The sequence below is a fragment of the Mugil cephalus genome, chromosome 8 (genome assembly GCF_022458985.1).
Source record: "Mugil cephalus isolate CIBA_MC_2020 chromosome 8, CIBA_Mcephalus_1.1, whole genome shotgun sequence".
NCBI classification, from domain to species: Eukaryota; Metazoa; Chordata; class Actinopteri; order Mugiliformes; family Mugilidae; genus Mugil; species Mugil cephalus.
Genome location: NC_061777.1, coordinates 22,322,114 through 22,340,231, shown reverse-complemented (window position 1 = coordinate 22,340,231; position 18,118 = coordinate 22,322,114). Strand labels below are relative to the sequence as shown.

The 18,118-nt window shown below is 45.0% G+C and overlaps 1 protein-coding gene across 4 annotated transcripts in view; it reads right to left on the bottom strand.

Moving 5' to 3' along the window:
- tet3 (tet methylcytosine dioxygenase 3) overlaps positions 1 to 18,118 on the bottom strand; it is a 39,084-nt gene that overhangs the window by 7,530 nt on the left and 13,436 nt on the right. For 3 of the 4 annotated variants that reach the window (XM_047590914.1, XM_047590911.1, XM_047590913.1), the window contains 8 exons: positions 7,378 to 10,339; positions 4,985 to 5,075; positions 3,088 to 3,181; positions 2,131 to 2,339; positions 1,319 to 1,469; positions 1,063 to 1,152; positions 587 to 724; positions 125 to 479 (listed from right to left, as the gene is read on the bottom strand). In XM_047590914.1, coding sequence (XP_047446870.1) covers positions 125 to 479; positions 587 to 724; positions 1,063 to 1,152; positions 1,319 to 1,469; positions 2,131 to 2,339; positions 3,088 to 3,181; positions 4,985 to 5,075; positions 7,378 to 10,339 — 4,090 coding nt within the window. Of the gene's footprint in view, positions 1 to 124; positions 480 to 586; positions 725 to 1,062; positions 1,153 to 1,318; positions 1,470 to 2,130; positions 2,340 to 3,087; positions 3,182 to 4,984; positions 5,076 to 7,377; positions 10,340 to 14,299; positions 14,728 to 18,118 lie in introns of those variants that run through there. The other variant, XM_047590912.1, reaches the window with a different exon arrangement.

Here is an 18,118-nt window from a genome sequence, read left to right as displayed (position 1 = left end):
TTCACTTCATTTCAGTTTTCAATCATTTCTTTTCTTCTGTAGGCCTTGGTTACACATTAGTTGCAGTTAAGGGTTATGATTAAGCAATGCAATCAACATACACGAGTAACAAACAAAAACTAACCTTTATTGCCTTGGGGTTGAGGGGAGCTGGTGATGCAGACCTCAGCCTTGACCACTGTTTTCTCTGGAGTCTCAACTGTCTGTTGCATGAGTTTATTTTTCTTCTTCTCTGAAGCAGCCTTCTTTGCCTCCAGCCGACGTTGCCGGCAAGACTTGGCAGGTTCGGGCAATTTGCGTACCTCGCGCCGGAAAGCCTGAAGCACCTGGAGCGCTCCCGTCTTCATTTTGAGGCGCTGGGCCTCCTCATTGCCAAACTCATCTGTTGGGGATATTTTGTAAAGAGGCAGCACGTGGAGCTGCTCGTCCTCTGGGATTTCGCCCACTGCACGGTTGTCCTCTTTAGTTAAAGTACACACCTTACAGACGGCAATAGAGAGAGAAAGAACAAAACACATTTCATTCAGATTTTTCAACTTATTCAAACAAAACTATTGATCACAAAAGTAATGTTGTGTGATCTTACCACTGTGCAACCATTATATAGATTGTGCTGGTCCTTATGAGCGTGGGCGCAGAAGTCCATGCAAGCAGTGACTCCAGAGAATGGACGGCCTTCCTTCAAGCCCAGCCTGCAGTCTGGAGCTTTGAGCTCTGTCTGGCACTGAAGGTAGACAACAGACAACAGGAGGTAAATCATAGAATTATTTCAAAAGTAGCACAGGTGTAATAAGTCATACTATAAGATAAACTTTGAACTCTATCCATCTATCTATCTATCTATCTATCTATCTATCTATCTATCTATCTATCTATCTATCTATCTATCTATCTATCTATCTATCTATCTATCTGCCAGCCATGGCCCTCGGTGAACAGGTGCACAGCAGTACTCACTGCCTGTGAGAAAAGTAATATGTGGAGTTGATAGAATCAGGTTGTCACTGAATGGAGAACCTTGTAGTAAATGTACACAGATGAACATTTGCCTGTAAAACACACCTGGTTACTGTAGGCCTGTGGTGCTAGTCGCTTGTACAAAGGAGCCACCTCAGTTGCCAAATGCTGGAAGTTATCCCTGAGTTTATCCTCCTGACACGCAAAAAAAAGAAAAGGATCACAAGTCAGAAAAACAGGTTACAAGTTACAAAACTGTTTGTAGCAAATGCTCAAGATTAAATTTGAAAAAAAGGCCTGAAAGGTGGTTTATTAGGATTAATATATTTTGTGATGGATAATATATCCATGTGATGAGTACCTCTTCAGGGTGATCTCCTTGTAGCCTGAACTTGCGTGGCATTTTGCTTCGGGCGTACTTGCAGCCATTAAAGTACATACTCCAGGAGCAGCCGAAGGAGAAGGAAGCACCGCAGCTTTCAGGGTCCTTGCCTTGACAGGCACAGGTACGACTGCAGGGGGAGACAGCACACTCATTGATCAAACGCACCGAGCACACTGTCAGCGTCATTCATAAATAATGTGTGTAATTTGTTTGTCACTTGGACCAATGCTGTTTCAAAACATTATCTTAGTGTGTTAAATTTAACTGAAATGTACAAATGTATGTATGTCTACAATACATTATGTACTTATCCCAGAAGGTGAATGTCACTTATATCTAAACAACAAACAGTGTGTTCAGATTTATTTCCAATAAATTATGGGAAAGTGTTAAATGTGAACAGTGATACATAAGACATGAATAATGCGTCCACACCTAGAGATGAAAATACACTCCAGTTTTTCTACATGTACAAATTATTTGTCTTAAAATCACAATTTATGCCTCTGAAGTGTTTTAATACATCCATGCCCTCTCGCACAGTAAAGTCTCACACCTGCTAATCATTTGTGGGCAAAACATATTTTTAGCACACTTTCTTGGTGTCAAGACCATTGGAGAGAATATTGATTCCAAAATCACTCTTCCCTTTCTCCCGGACAGAATACCACAGCAAAGGCAGAGCAGTGCAATACAGTGATGAAATACAGACAACCTGCCCATTGTTTTAACATACACAAACTAGTTTGTTCAAAATTCAGTGCAAATTCTACCAACTGGCTACTCACTCATCGTTCAGGCCACAGCGGCGGCTGGTGGGGTTGCCATATTTGGTGAGGGTGTCACTGAGCTCGCGGTACAGCTTGTCAGCCAGGGGCCTAGGGACACCTTCCCAGGCCATAATGAGGATGATGATGACAGCGTTGGCACAGTGGTGGCCTGCACGATGACGAACCAAACACAGCAGCTTTTCTGTCTCACTGCCCCGACGGATCACCTAACAAAAACAAAACAAACAAACAAGCTTTTAATTGATGGAAAATTTCCACTTCTCTAATTCAAATACAAAGGCACATACTCAGAACTAGACTCAAATGCTGAAACTGAAATTTAAGTTGCTCTTTAATTTTGTAGTTACCACATTTGTCCAGCAGATGTCCAGCACACACAAATGCTTTTGATGCTAACCCACAATTAGCACACACACACACACACATGATTGCACACTGTATATAAATATAAGGAATAAAAATATTACACATTTTGCTTCTCATAGCCTTAATATCTGGTTGTTTACAATATTATTCATCCCCAGTCCCTCAGTCAGATGGTTGATTTAAATCCATAAAGTCATTAGCAGGATGTGTCAGGGGTGACACGGGAGGTAAGGCCAGGCAGTTGTTACAGAGTGAGACCTCCTACTGATTTGCTCACTGTGGATAACAAACTTGCCTGTGTGTCTCCCCAGGACCCCTCATTACACACACACACACAGACAAACACTGCATAAATCTGTTGGTGACTGGCTGTCAATGCTGTCAGCTGCGAGACACGTTCAGAAACACTTCCCCTTTCCTCTTTTTCACTCTTTCACCTGAACGTAATAAAGCACTGATGGCTGGCTGTCACATGTGTGAAATTTGGAGAGACCTTTTTGGAAGATTTGACCTCTTCTTAAAGCTGAAAGTTATCCAAACCTTTTCTGAACGTCAACCACACAGTGGAAGTAATGCGATGCTACTTACCCACTTTGCGATAGGGCATCCATGCGAGCTCTTTCCCTCTTTGCCTGTGTACAACACCTTCTCAATCCGGATGGCGTCTCCCTTCTCTCCATACCTATGCAAATGGAAAGAATTTTTAAAAATGTCATTAATTTGGTGCCACGTAAACTTAAGCGGCTGGTGGTGGCAGCTAGAACGGCCTCTGTTCCTGATGCTTGACTCTGACACAACAACTTTACACTCAAATATCATTTACACATACACTGCATCATTTCCTTAGGGCTACCAAGCTGTTAAAAGTTACACTTGAACAATCCACGAAGACTACACATGAAAGCCAGTTGACTGCTAACACAGTTGTGTATTCTCCAACTAGGCTGCATATCTGTGCTCTTTATCTGGTTAAACTGTCTCACGGAGCTCAACATTAACACACAGGAAAGGCATGAAGTTATTAATTTGCTGAGACACACAACGTGCAAGCTCTAATTTTAACATGCTCCGTTGGTCAGAGGTTTCTGAACAACCAAACAGTCTTTTGAACTACCAAAAACTATGGACAACACGTGGCCAGTCAGAGGTTCAACAGCCCCTCATCAGCTGGATCACATCTGCGAAAGGACGCACAGTCCAGTTGTTGGGATGTAAATCACTGTCATGAACAACCTCATTGATTCTTATTATGTTCACTATAGCTGTTGCTCTGGCTCTGTGCAACTTCCTCTGTGCTGTGTAGCAGGCCCACCCCGGCAGCCCTAGCTGGTGTGCTCACACGGCTCTGCCGAGATTCACACAAGCACGGCAGAGTAAACCAAAACGCAATGGCCTCTTCAAAATGCCAACACGAGGACTTAACACGAGGATATTTCTGTGCAGGCGTTATTTGTGTGCTTGTAGGCGTCCTTGTCTTAATGGGTTGGGCGCGCGTGTGTTCTATTGGTCTGCTGGCAGGTGTATAGGAGGAGGAAGAGGTCAGAGGTTGAGCTGGGTGAGGGTAGGTCGTCAGGACTTGTCAGATGTCTGCTCACGCCTCATATCAAGTCTCCGGCACGCTCGATACCTGCCATTGTTAAAACTTCAGCCCTGAGCGCATTTGGCGGGACAGTGCAGGATGAGGGGGCTTCTGCTGAATGGGATTCACCCTGAGGTGGCTGAGAAAGTGGGAGGGCATTGAGCTCTATCACCACAGGAGTGGTCTGCTACGGTCAGGGGTGAGTCAAAGGTCAGCTAGGGACTATAGGGTCTTAACATCTTACGTCATCTCTCGGACAACAAAAACATCCCCCTCTTTCACTCAGCCTCTGCTCTCTGGGAACTAATGAGTCTTTGGTGCTATTGAATCTCAGCCTGTCAGTGAATAGCAGCGTGTCTTACTGCGATGCCCAGTACTGTTAATGTGAAGTATAACACCATGAGGGACCTGGTTATAGGAGGTTACTATACAGAGTGCAAAGTGTGTTTACATTCAGGTATAAAAAAAAAGAATAAATGTTCACTCATTTATTCAGTAACTGTGGCTTGTTGCTGCCACTGAAATGGCTTAGTGATTACGTGATTATGTGACATGGATTAGATGACAAATGCTAACTCTTTGCCGAATGTATTAAACCATAACACTTCTTTCTTTGCATTTTAATTCTTAGCTGTCATCTGCTGCTTCTTTCTCTGCCCGTATTATGCTGATGACGCTGATATTTCTTTTTCCTCCTACTGGATTCTGGGTCACAGATTCCCTGAGGGCTAAATTTAAGGAGGGAAGCAGGAGAGAAAGGAAGAGGAGGAGGAAGTGGCAAGGAAGGCAACGGCATGTAGAAGGAAGAGAAGAGAAGAGAAGAGAAGAGAAGAGAAGAGAAGAGAAGAGAAGAGAAGAGAAGAGAAGAGAAGAGAAGAGAAGAGAAGAGAAGAGAGGTTAGCATACCTGTTTTCCATCAGGGTTCGTATGGAGGCCACAGTAGGTCCAGAGCCCAGGTGATTGTAGTAGGGACCTTCATCCTTCTCCAGGATTTGTTCTTGGAAAAGAGACAATGCAGAGTCAACAAACTGCAGAAAGTGCAACTTGAAACATTATTCATTTAAATGTGAATTGTTATTACACTTAACTCACACATCCCTTGTATGATTTGGACAAAACATAAAAAGTGACACATAATAGCTGAGCAAGAGTTAGACTTTCTGCCATTATCATAAACAATTTTTTTTAACAATTCTTCCTAAAATCTCTTTTCAACTTGTAAAACAGTTATTAGTTTATTTGAACCCACGTGTCAGCATTATGAGTGGTATTACCATGTTCTTAAGTGCTGCATGAGTAAATCACATTAAATAAGATCAATTTATCATTTGTATTTGTATGTGAGTATATGTGTATTGCTCAAGTAGCTCAACAGGAGAAGTCCCTCGACCCCAGCAAAGCATTACTTGACTCACTGGTTACAAGGTTTGGAGAAAAGGCCAAATTTACCCCGGATGTGTTTTAATGTAATTTTGGGGCAAACTCAAAGACCTCCTACTAATTGTCCACAAGAGAAGTGTGAGGCGGTGGAACTGATTGCAACATCCAGTTCACAACAAAAAACACATATGAACACATATCCTCCCCAAGCACAACAGACGCTGGGCAGGCACTGAAGGGTGTGGTCTGCGTGGAGACATGTTGTAAGCAGAAGCTTTTTGAGGTAATGATGATGTAGGCATGTTAAGAGGGAGTAAGGGTGTGCCTATGTGCACACTGTATATATTTGTGCTCATGTTGTGTGTGAGTGGGAGAGCATTTGACTATTGTCCAACACAAGCCTACACTTGTAAACCACATCCTATGACTGCAGTTCTAATTTTGAATGTGACAGTGTGCAGCTGAAGGTATCCCACTTTAGGTGATGTACTCTAATGGCTCTCTAACAACATGCAGCGAGTTTTAAAACAGGATTCTTTGCAACTAATGCTGTTCTTGCTTTTGTCTCATCTCTAGTGCACACATAAGCCAAATACTCCAACAGATTGCCTGAAAGTTGGACACTTGCAAGCTGTGATATGTGTCTCTCTCTTTCTGGTTCAGAGGGAATATGAGGTCACATTCCCCTGATGGTGCAGGGAGGCAGCAGGGTGTGTCTCATGGCAGGAAGTGGAGGAGTCGTACTACATTCTTGTGTGTGTTGTTGTTGTGTGTGTGTGTATGTGTGCAGATCATGGATGTATACTGCATCTGTGTATGTTGGAGGCAGTGTCATTCCAGTGTATTATATTAAAGGGAGTTGATAAGTGAGCAACCAAGATTTACTGTGAAGGTTTGTTGGTCTTTACTCTTAGTAACAAGTGTTTTGCTGCAGCTGCTCTTTCCCTGCTGTGTACCCCCCTCTTTAATGCCTAGAGACGGCAAGTACTTATATAGCAGGCCTTAACCCTTTACAAATCTGGTGTTAATACCCAATAACTGCAAGCAATGTGTTATTCATTAATAGCTTCCCTGAGAACTTATTCATTATTCAGTTGTTGGATCAAGTTAATGAGGCATTGCCCATAGTAGCTGCAGCAGTGACATTCTCAGTCATTAAGTTTTGTTTTAAACAAAGACAGTGCACACAATAATGGTGTGGCTGGTGTGGCTGTATTAAAGGACAGCTCACTCCGATGAACTTTATCTGCTTTTTTGGATGTAAACAACAATGTTTATTTATTTATTTCACTTATTTATTTCATGTATGCATAATATAATGTGATTTAAAAATGACATATTTCTGCTGTAAGACCACCTACTCTGCTGTAAATAAATAAGTAAACTAAGCAGGGTACTACCCAAACTATGGGACTGATCTTCTTTCTGTGTAACAAAGGCTGCGTTCTGCTTGCCTGCCAGACCCAAACCAACACAAAAGGCTCCTTCTGCCACCACTGCTATTGTTCCTTCTTACTGCCTTCATTGCCTCACACTGTTGCAGTCTGCATGGTCGTAGCTACACACCCTGGCAACACACATTCTTAGACATACTCAACAAGCATCCAGTCAAGAGCTGGAGCAAAAGTGGGGGGTCTAAAAACTTAGTAGTTCTGCAAAGGTCCAAAGGCAGAGTAAAGCATTAACAATGGGCACATTAAGGGTTAATTAATGTTTAGCTCCTTTTAGCTCTAATGCCCTTCAGAAAAAATTGCCTTCACTCTATTTGTTAACACTGAATGTTTCTATCATTTATCTCCACTAGTTGTAACATGTGAGGTAGCATGATATTTGCTCGAACATTATTCGGTATGTGTCAGAAGAGGGCTAATAAACCTGCATACAAACAAGCACAAGCTAACAGTGATGCACAGACTTACCCACGCAGGTACAGGTGGGGAACTCTGCCTGTAGATCCTTGGAAGGAGTATCCAGCAAGTTCTTGGTGGGGCTGTCCAGGTAGCGCAAAGGAGACTCTAGGAAGCCTTTGAGAGATGGAGAAGAGGGTAGACTGTCCTTGGTTGGTGTGTCCTCCTCAGAGAAGCATGTTGTGGACAGCACTGCTATGTCACCCGAGGCTTCAATCTTCATGCGTTTAGGCAGTGGAGAACATGGCATGTTGAATATATTATCTAATGTGGGCTGCTGCTGCTGCTGCTGCTGCTGCTGCTGCTGCTGCTGTTTCTCCAGAGTGATCTCCTTATTCAGAGAAACATGAACAGGACCCTCATGCTGTTTCTCCGCATGGCTTTCTGTGGGTGCCTGGCTCAAGGTGGTTTCACTATGGGTCCCTGACTCATCCTTGTTAACTTCCATCTGTTGATCATCTGAATGAGGTGTGGAGCTGGCTTGAGTGGTGGGATATAAGGGCACCGACTGGGAGGTGGATAATGATTTTGGACTGAGGTCCTGAGGACAGATCAGAGATTGATTCCCTGGCTTAGGAACTGTAGCAGTCTCCTCTATGGGCTGACTGGCAGATGCCTCTGGGTTTGAGTCCCCGAATTCTGCCTCAAACTGGCGGATGAGCTCTTCATACTTTGGGTCTATGTTGATGAGACTCTGTAATTTTGAGGTGTTAGATGGAGGTGGGGAGGTCACAAGTGTGGTGGTGCTGGTGTTACTGGCCATACTGCCCGCACCTTCTAAATTAACATGGACTGCTGGGGCCACAGGTGGAGGCAGGGGGCCCATGAGGGCTGGAGTGTTTTCTGATAAAACAGAAATAGTGGAAGTGGGAGTCATTGAGGAATTGAAAATGGGTACCTGAGATTGGGCTGGGGCAGGGAGGCCTGCAGCAGCAGCCTGAGTGGAATTACTAAAGAGGGGCAGAGAGGGGAGAGAACCAGCTTGCAGGCTGGACAGAGCTGGGGATCTGTCGATCATGAGAACTGGTGGTTTTTGTATGGAGATCTGAGATTGAGGCAGGAAGGTTGGCATGGAGGCCTTCTGCTTTGTTTTCTTGATAATTATCTGTTTGGGTTTGGGTAGGAGATGGCCTACTGGCATCCCACTCATAGTTTTGATGACAGGAGATCCTGGGCTGCTTTTTTTCTTCTTGGGTTCCTGTTTGATGGCCAGATGTGCCTCCATCTGTGGCCACCATTTTTTCAAGTTTTGGCAAGACACAGGGGCCCGTGGGCCTGGTGCTCCAAAGCCAGAGGAGTGATTACAGAAGAGGGTCCTCTTGTAGTGAAGGTGCTGTTGCAGAGCTGCCTGAGTGGAGTGGCTGATGGCTGCTTGGCCAGGAGACAGGGGAGTGCCAGAGTAGTGCTGACCCTGTGATTGACCATTAGCCATGCCATAATGTCCCATGGAGGCAGTGTGATGGTAGTGCTCACCAGAGTCTGACTCCTGTTTTATCCTGGCCAATGCAGGGTTCTCCTGGGTCTGGATTGCCCCATTCTGGTTTAAACTCAGCTGCTGTGCAACTGGAAGCTTGAAAGGCGCATTGCTGAACTTGCCACTAGTGTCACCAAGCAGCTGTTTGAGCTCTGACATGGGGTCTGAGCTGCTCTGAGGTGCAGTGGCGAAGTGAGACTGGGGCTCAGACTTCATACACATCCATGGATTCCTCTGTTCAGAACCTCTGGCTGCACCCTGCTGCCACTGCTGGGGACTAGGGCTGAAGCCTGGAGGTTTTCCCTGACCTGGGTAGGGAGAGGTAGAGGGTGGGAGAGGGCTAGCATGCGGTGAATGGCCCTGTGACTGGGGCCTGTGGTGCTCACATGATGCTGGGGCCTGTTGGCTGGTGTGTAGTCCTGGAGGGACGGACTGAGAGCGTGAGGAAGATGAATGGGTACCAGGAGAGGACGGGATCAAGCCAGTGTCATTAGGCGGCTGAGATGTAATGATGTGGGAATGTAGGTGATGATGGATGTTACTCTTATAGGGGGGTTGACCAGGAGAACTGACAGCTTGTGGACTGGTACCAGATAGCTGAGTCAGGGCATCTATAGCAATGGCTGTCTTTAGACTGATGTTCTTTTCCTTGGCTATGGAAAGCACCTGGGGAGAGCAAGGAATTGGGGGTTTGGAGCAGGTTACATTGACTGGCTGAGGGCGTGTTAGATGTTGCTGCTGCGAGCATGGTGGAGATGGAAGGTGGCCACCATTCACCTGTTGGTAGGTCTGAGAGCTATACTGCAAATGGGGTTGCTGTGGATGAGGCTGTATGTGTGGTGGAGCATCTGCCATTTTGAGGGAGCCTTGATCCTCATTTGTTGCTAGCTTAATTTTCTTCTCCAACCACTCAAGGTAATCTGGACAGTCAGGCCCATCACAGTTGCAGTTAGGAGGCTTGTGTCCATGCTTGGCTTGGCTCAGTGCTGTCTGAAGAGTGTCCAGGTCTTCTGGAGGTGCTTGGCAGCTTCCCTCGGGAGCCCCTGCTGAGAGTCTGGCATGAGCACTCCCAGCACCTGTCTCCTGGGTGAACTTCTCATACAGCTGGGCTGTATTAGATTGAGTGAGGAGGCAAGACGAGGAGGAAGAAGGTGGCAAGGAGCCAGCGATAACAGAGAAAGCCACCAGATTGTGGGCATCCTCCATGTCTGCATGGTGGACAGGCTCTCCAGAGGTTGTACCACTGCTGCTGCTCCAACTTGGTTGCTGTTGTTGGTTGTCACTGGCTTTACCGTGTCCTGGCAGCCAGCATTGCCTTGAAGGCACACTTCCTGCCCTCTGCTGCTCTGTTTCCATAGATGCCTCATCATCATTAGGGTAAGGATTCACCCCATTGGCCAGTTCCAGGCTCAGTGCGCCTTCCTGGAGGCAGTCATGTGACCCAATTTCCATCTGGCCTCCACTTCTGGGGCCATCCACTGAAGTGACTTTGTGAACAGTCTGAAAGGCAAATGTGGTTCAAGGTTAGTCGGGTTTTGAGAAGAAAGTAAATGAAAAACAACATTAAACACATTTTACTGAAATGCGTAATCACTATTTCGGAATAACTTAAATATAAATATTTGTCTTCTGTGTTCCAGCCTGACAAACAATCAAGTAGAACTCCCTTCCCCTCTTCCCAGCTCTTATCCAGGATTTCGATCCCACTTCACACACATGCATAACATACAGTGCTGCAGGGTTAAGTCAGCAGGGTGAAAGAAAACTATATAAACCATTCCAGAATTCAGTGGACTGATTTCACAGCATACAAGTCACAGGTCACATGAAACATTTTCACAGTTGTTTATAATGGACACTCTATTCCAGGTCAGTTGGGCTATGCAAAACAGGCAGTTGGCCTTAAACATCCAGGGTGTTAGAGACTGTGTGTGGCAGAGAAAAAATAGACCACCTTTTTTTTCCACAATTTTATGTAAATGTAATAAATGTTTAGATATTTAAGAACTATTAAGAAGCAGATATATACAGGATCTCATGATAACATGTATGCTTTTAATATAACATGGTGTAAGCTGTTTTTGAGTGGTGCAATTGTTTATCTGAAGAAAATTAGCAGCAAACTGCAGCTAAATGAAATACCCTGAATCACTTATTTATTCAAACCTCCCAAAAATGTCCTCCAAGACAAGACCTTAAATGGCAAACCTGAAATGACCTAACTATCTAAAGATCAGTACAGTGAGCACACATGAAGCAGGCATAAAGTCGGCTGAAGAAAGATCACACTACCCCCGATGATAAAAAAGTAGCCTACAGTCATGAGATTTATCCATGAAAACCACAAACCAAGTGTAGAGCTAGAAATTCTGTAGAAAGTCAAAAAGTGAAGGAAAGTCTTGTTTGCACATAACCTGGTGTTGGTACATTACAGTAATTAGGTCATGACAGTCACACAGAGGGTTTAAACATTTATTGCAAAAATATGCTATAGTAATGGTAGTGTGGCTTTACTCTCTTTCATCAACCTTACTTAGTTCTGAGGAAAAAACAGCCAACCACAACATCAGACGAGCATGTACACACATTGTAAGTAGAGCATTTAGAGAAATGCTCTACTTATAACTATATATGGCAATAATGAAGGCAGTCTATGCAGGAAGAATGTTGTAGGTTAAATGAAACATTTATTGTAGACCCTAAATTGAACTCCTCTCCTTGGCAGTCAATCTGACTAAACTTCTCTGTTCAAGGAAGGGGACACATATCTATAGGGTGATATGGAAATAATGTAGACTCTCGTGTTTTACACTGTTGGGACCAATTGATGGAAGCAAGCTCAGGGGCTAATGTAGCTTAGCAGAAGAGGCAAGCCTTCTAAATTAATCACTGTTTCACACTGTCATTCGACCATAACCTGACCCATGCACCTTTAGTCAATCACTTGTATGCTGTCAATCTTTACAAACGCTCTCTCGTTGTTGTCATTTCACGTGGAGTTTTACAACCCACCTCCACTTCACCACCATCTCAGCTATTGTCCAATCAAACCCTCTGATCAGGATTTAATCTCATAAGAAAATGTCCTATTCTCAAGCTCCATCCCCCCTCATCACTACTAGTGTCTCGACTCAACGTCAACTTTATTTCATATCAGGAATAGCTAATTCACAAGAACACTTCTTTCTGTCTGGGTCTCATTGTTCGCTGTTCCTGTACACAATGCATTTTATCTCTTTTATTCCCTAAAAGTGACTGAAACTGACTGAAATGACTCTCCCATGTGGTAATGTTTAGTTTTCTTTGCATAGACACAGACAAGTGCTCTTCATAAAAACAGTCTGACAAATAATTTCCTCGCTTTCAGTGATTAAGTAATAGTGCTTCCTAAAGAATCACCTCATGTCTTACAGCTAATGTATGCCTCTGTGCAGATCCAGAAGTGGTCATTTCAACAAGTTTAAATGCCTTTTCAGAGGCAACACTTATTAGAAGCTCTTCCGCACAACCACATCCCACTTCATTTCAAAATTAGATTTTTTAAAAATAACTTTTTTTTCAACCTGCATGAAGATGCAGTTTGACCACATCAGAGTAAAAATAGTATTAACAATTAAAAACTAATCTTACTTAATCTTTGTACATCTACATAAAAGTCAGAATTAGTTTGACATGTTAAAGTCATGCTTGGTGCTCCGGCTCAACAGAATTCTAAGATGTTACTTGTACACACTATTCAGCTCCTCAAAGGTTATAACTAAATGAGTTTAGAGAGGAACAGCAAACAAAGAAAATCCAAGGGCAGGTTCAGAAATTATTGACAGAGTTCATGTTGTGGCTGAACAGTGTATTCCAACATGTGCAGTGGCACATGAGGAAAAATAAAACAATGTCAGAGCCACTGTATGAATATATTAGGTGTGTTAGTCCCCGTAGAAACAAGTCAGCCAACGGTACTAATGTCAAAAGCTTATGTGTTTACTATAAACATTCCAGATAACCTAAACAGGAACCCGCTGTTCTCTGTACAGTAGTCCTCATTGCAAAGGACACTTTCATGCATTAAAATTCTGCTTACAAGTGCAATACATCACTGCCACACAGCAAAAAAAAAAAAAAAAGAACTAGCATGATAACATTCAGTGACATTCACAGGGTTTAACACTGCAACCTAAATATGAAGCAGTCCTAATTTAGGCATATGAATCACTCAGTATTCAGGAAAAAAAGAGAAAGAAAATGGCTTCTGTCTGTAGCTCCATCAGTGTTTGATAGTAGAAGTGAGCCTGACGTCCAGCTTCCCCATCATTTGAATATTATTGAAATGAGCCTTTGAAGTGGCTAATTACTGGACAGGCAGTATGCTTGGGTCTTTTGAATCCACCTTCTGCGCTGAGTATCTGGTGGTGGTGGAGGTGTCCCAGGGGGTGCCGATACTATTGGCGAGAGGTGGTGTGGGGTTGTGGGGGTGGTGGTGGTGGTGGTGGTGGCAGTGAACAGCCGGCATGCAATACGTGAGAGGCCCCATGTCTGTACTATCAGTGGCATCAGACGGGAAAGAGGAAGGTGGGGGGGTGGGGGAGCTGTGTGCGGCAGTTATGAGAACTGCAGTGTGTTGAAACAGACTGCAACACTGCACAACTTAACATCCCACAATCATGCACTATCAGTCACGGTGACACACTCCTTTACTCTTTTTCTCATGGTTAGAAACACCAAACGCAAAAGTCACAGAGGTGTCTTAAGCTGATCATTTACAACCAATGGACTTTACTCAGCTTGGCGGAGTAGAAAACATCAAACACAGCACCGTGCACAAAATACAAGTTCTTTTGGTTTTTAATCTGAGCTTTGATCAATGTTGGTAGGACTTTTTTTTTGTGAGTTTGCATGCTGGTCCGGGATGGAAACATCCACTGATACCTTGAGCGCTTTAAATCTATCAGGGTGTCTCAGACTGTACAGACCACGTGCTTTGGCAAATATTTACAGTATGACAGAGCCAAGTATCTTTGTATTCTCTCTAACTCCTTGACACACACACACACACACACAGACATTTGTACAGACTTGACACGCGCCACAAAGCATATCATAAACACGCTTAACTGGATCAGATCTTGCAAAACCTGGTAGACAAGACCACTGAGTCTGGGAGCCCTTTAAACGCATTTACTGGTTCATGTGAGAACAAACTAAGTAGTTTTTAACACTGACACTGCACTAAAAACTGGAGGGAGGAGACAAAGCATGTTAGGATAATAGTGGTGGTGAGGGGGTTAAGTGTAGCTTGTGAGTAGACAGCTGAACCTGAATCCCAGATACACAACACCACCCCATCCTCCCTCTCGTCCTCCTCCGTCCCCCACCCCTTCCTTTGCTGCCGTGCCAAGCAGGAACATGAAGCAGAGACAATATGAAGCCGGCTCAGAGCCTTGAGGACCGGTGGCGCATACTTACGCGGTCCTAGACACCCACACAGAGCTGCCGGTCGGAGAGCAGAAAGCAGAAGAGGAGACAGAGAGGAGCATGAGACTTCCTTGCCGGCACAGCAGTCCACTAGCAATCCGTCCTTGCTGGGTTGTATTCCTTTTTATTTCTTCCAGCCTGTGCAGTGCACAGACAGAGCGAGCGCCGAAAATACGCATGCATGCGATCACGCACGCACACACAGCCAGCCACACTCACACCGCACACCTCCCCCCCAGCAAAGCACACACGTTTCTCATTCTCTTTCCTCTTCTTATGGCCAGTGCTTTCTGTTCTCTTCTTTTTCCCTTCTCATTATCTTTGTCTGCTCCTCCCTTCCCTTTTTCAATATCCTCTTTCTTTCTCTTGACTACACATGCAGTCGGCTTCTCTTCGCAGCCCCCACCTTCCCCTCTCTCTCTTCTCCCTCCCTCCCTCCCTCCCTCCCTCCCTTCATTCCCCTCCCTCTCACGCAGCCTCTCCCTCCATCTCCTCTCCTCTCTCTCTTCAGTGTGTGCAGAGCGAGAGGCCATTATCTGAGCCGCAGCGGGCACGTACGATGGAATGGAGGGTGTGCAGTGAGCAGAAACAGAGAGAGCAGTGGGGGATAGTCGCTAGTAGCAGCAGCCTAGGAAACAGCACAGTGCAGCAGAGCTCTTACCAATGAGAAAGCCCCTCTCTGTCTCTATCCACGCCCTTCAACACTACTTGCTCTATTGCAATAGATGACGTTACATATAAGGCTATGTGTGTGTGTGTTTTGTTTATCCACCAAAGCCGAATATTGCCAATTTCGGCCAAGTCGAGAGGTGAACCAGCGGTTGTCAGGCGAATACACTCATCTCGACTCACAATGGCATCATCTGGAAAAGGAAAACGGAGCAAGGAAAAGCAACATTACATTGCTTGTTTATGCCTTCTGCAAACGTCATCTGGTTTTCCTTGCGTCGATTTCGTTCCACGTTTGAGCGTCTAGATTCGGCTCGTCCCTGGGACAAGGAGAGGTCACCGATAACTGTTCTTCAGTCTCGTTCCTCATCCACATTCGCATCGGTTTCCTCGCTTGAAACAACATGCTTCCGTCTTGCACCTGCGGGTGCCAATAGATCCTCTAGCAAGGCTGCATACAAGAGAGTGAACCGTTGGTAGGAAAAGAGGGAGCTGGCTTTCAGGCGATCTTCCCGGCCCTTCCTCCAAGATCCAAAGGATACAGAGGACTTGGGAGGTTTCTGACTTCAGGAAGCTGAAAGTCACTTGATATAAAGCCGTTCCTCGGCGACTCGCTCACGTAGATTGGGGAAAGAAAATGGAAGAACGGCGAGAAGGATACGCTCAGAAGTAGAAGAACAAGACAGCTGCCTGGGCAATGGAGAGGGAACAGCGGATGACACGCCGGCATCGGCAAGCAAGAGGAAGAGGATGAAGATAAGGGAATGAATGAAGGTGAGGGAAGACAGCAAGAGGGAAGACTGTGGAGAATCCTGTTAAAAGGAAGACACTCGCTCAGCTGTTCATATGACTGATTCTGTAACGGGAAGAAGGATGAAGAGGAGGACGACACAAACAGAAAGAGGCTTGGCAGGTTGTTGCCAAGCGAAGACAGCAACCACAGGTAATCAACCCATTACGGTTCGCTGAGGACGCAAGGCTTCTGTCCTCTCCTGTCCAACAGCCTTCGGTAACCTTGTCTCGATCTCTCCTCACCATTGTTCTGCCCTGGCGTCAGTGCCATTATTATTATCAACGTCGCCGCCATCGCCGAACGTTTCCTCTCGCCCACTTGCTGGCTGACCGGCCTTGTGGTCCTCTCGTCTCTCCTACACTGCTGGAGCTATGGAGCAGATTAAACCAGGAGGAGGAGGGTGGGAAACATGGCCGTCTCCCCCATGCAGATCGCTGTCAGCTCCTTGCGTAGTATTTTTCTCTTATATTACAGAGCATGAGTCGGCAACACTGCACTGTGGCTGGATTAACTTCAGTAGCCTTTCTCTGCTTCACTTCCTCTGGCTTTCCCTGTTTCTCTTGGTCTCCCTGGGTCTCTCATTTTCTCTGGCTTTTCCAATCTGCCTCTGCCTCCCTCTTTCGATTTGCCTGTTTCGTTTCCTGAGCCTTTTCGCCTCCTAGCATAGCTCTTTGCACTGCCGTTCAAACACTTTCTGATGCACTCGCTCTCTAAATTGTGCACTGTCTGCCTCGCTGTTGCCACACATATTCGTATATACACACACAGATGAGCGTCAATCCCAAAGAGAAACACGGCGCAGCCGAAGCTGTCTAAGGAAGGAGAGGAGAAGTAGAGCATTAGGTCACGTGACCAGAGAGAGCCAATGAGCGAGAGGGAGAAGAGTGAATAAGAGAGGTAGGAAACACATGTAGCGACAACGTAACTGCATCGTCATCATCGTCATCATCGTAAGTGTCTCCCACCAGGACACTTGCCTCCACTGCTGGGTGGGCACATGTGTGAGATGACACATGTGCCCACTCTCTACTATCACCAACACCACACACCAACGGACATCTGAAAACATGCTCTTTTAGTCACCCCACTGACTTTTGCTCACTCCCCCGGCAGCAGTGACAAAGCATTTCTAGCTCAAGACTCAACTTAACCCCTGAATCACATGCTCCCCACGCACAGTTCCTCATTTGAAGGACCTACTGAACACAACAGGTCTTTGTTCTAACCTTCGATTCTAGTAGTTTAACTCTTAGAATAATCCAAGCCATATTCTTTTAGCCAAAACGAAAAGTCATGGCTGTTCGGTTAAAACAAGACATCCTCTCAGCTCAATCGAATCCAAACGAATGACATCACATGGTCACAACCCTTTCAACAACTCTTTGAAATGAGCGACAGGAAAACAGAACAGAAACATGTACTTGTGTGTGAGAGAAAACTAGAGAACTTACGCAGCAAAAACAGCCCGAACGTGTCACTGCCCATGTACACAGATGTACACAGCTGAGTAAAATGAAGAAGTACGATTTGACCAAAACATCAACACTGGAGGGAAACTACACGTCGCAGATTCCGCTGATTGGTAGATATGGCCAGAACGCAGACACACTGTAAATTCAATTTATGTGACACAACTACCTGCATGTGGGAGATAAAAGTAATATACAGTAAGGCTACCGTTGGTTCAAACACATGCTAAGTCGGATGACTCATAATCTTTGGCAGAAAGAGGGTACCATTTCACATAAAGTATTGCTCATCCTTTCTGGTGTTACCACAATCATGTTTGGCTAAGTTCCGACAAAAGAACCGAAAATTTTTAGAGAAGTTCTAAAAGTAACAAGGATAGACATGTATGTTATTGGCTTTAAGATGTTTGACAGTGGAGTCATACACAGAAGCATGCCATGCTGCCATTCAAGAAAAGTTGTCCTAAAATCACATCATGAACACAACGGGTTACTTCTCAACCAGACAACATAACCAATGACACTACAACTGGAAGCCATGTCTTTAAATTAACTTCCCATTCAACCGTGTTCACTTCGCATGACAATGAGTCTGATAGAAGATGTCTGAAATGACAACAACCACCCAAGTATCTGAAACACCTTAGTGAAAACCGAATCACACTTACGTTAAATCTGCTGTAACCCGGCATGAAGGAAGAGACGGCGGTGCGACTCGGGCTCCTAATCTCGCATCAATCACCTCATTTTACAGTGCACTCAAATCATCATCCAAATGAGTTGCTTCACGCCCTCGTCTCTTTCTCTTTCTATCTCCATCTCTCTCACTTCTCTGCCTCTCGCTCACTCTTTCTCAGCAGCACGGTGGAAAGGTCTTGG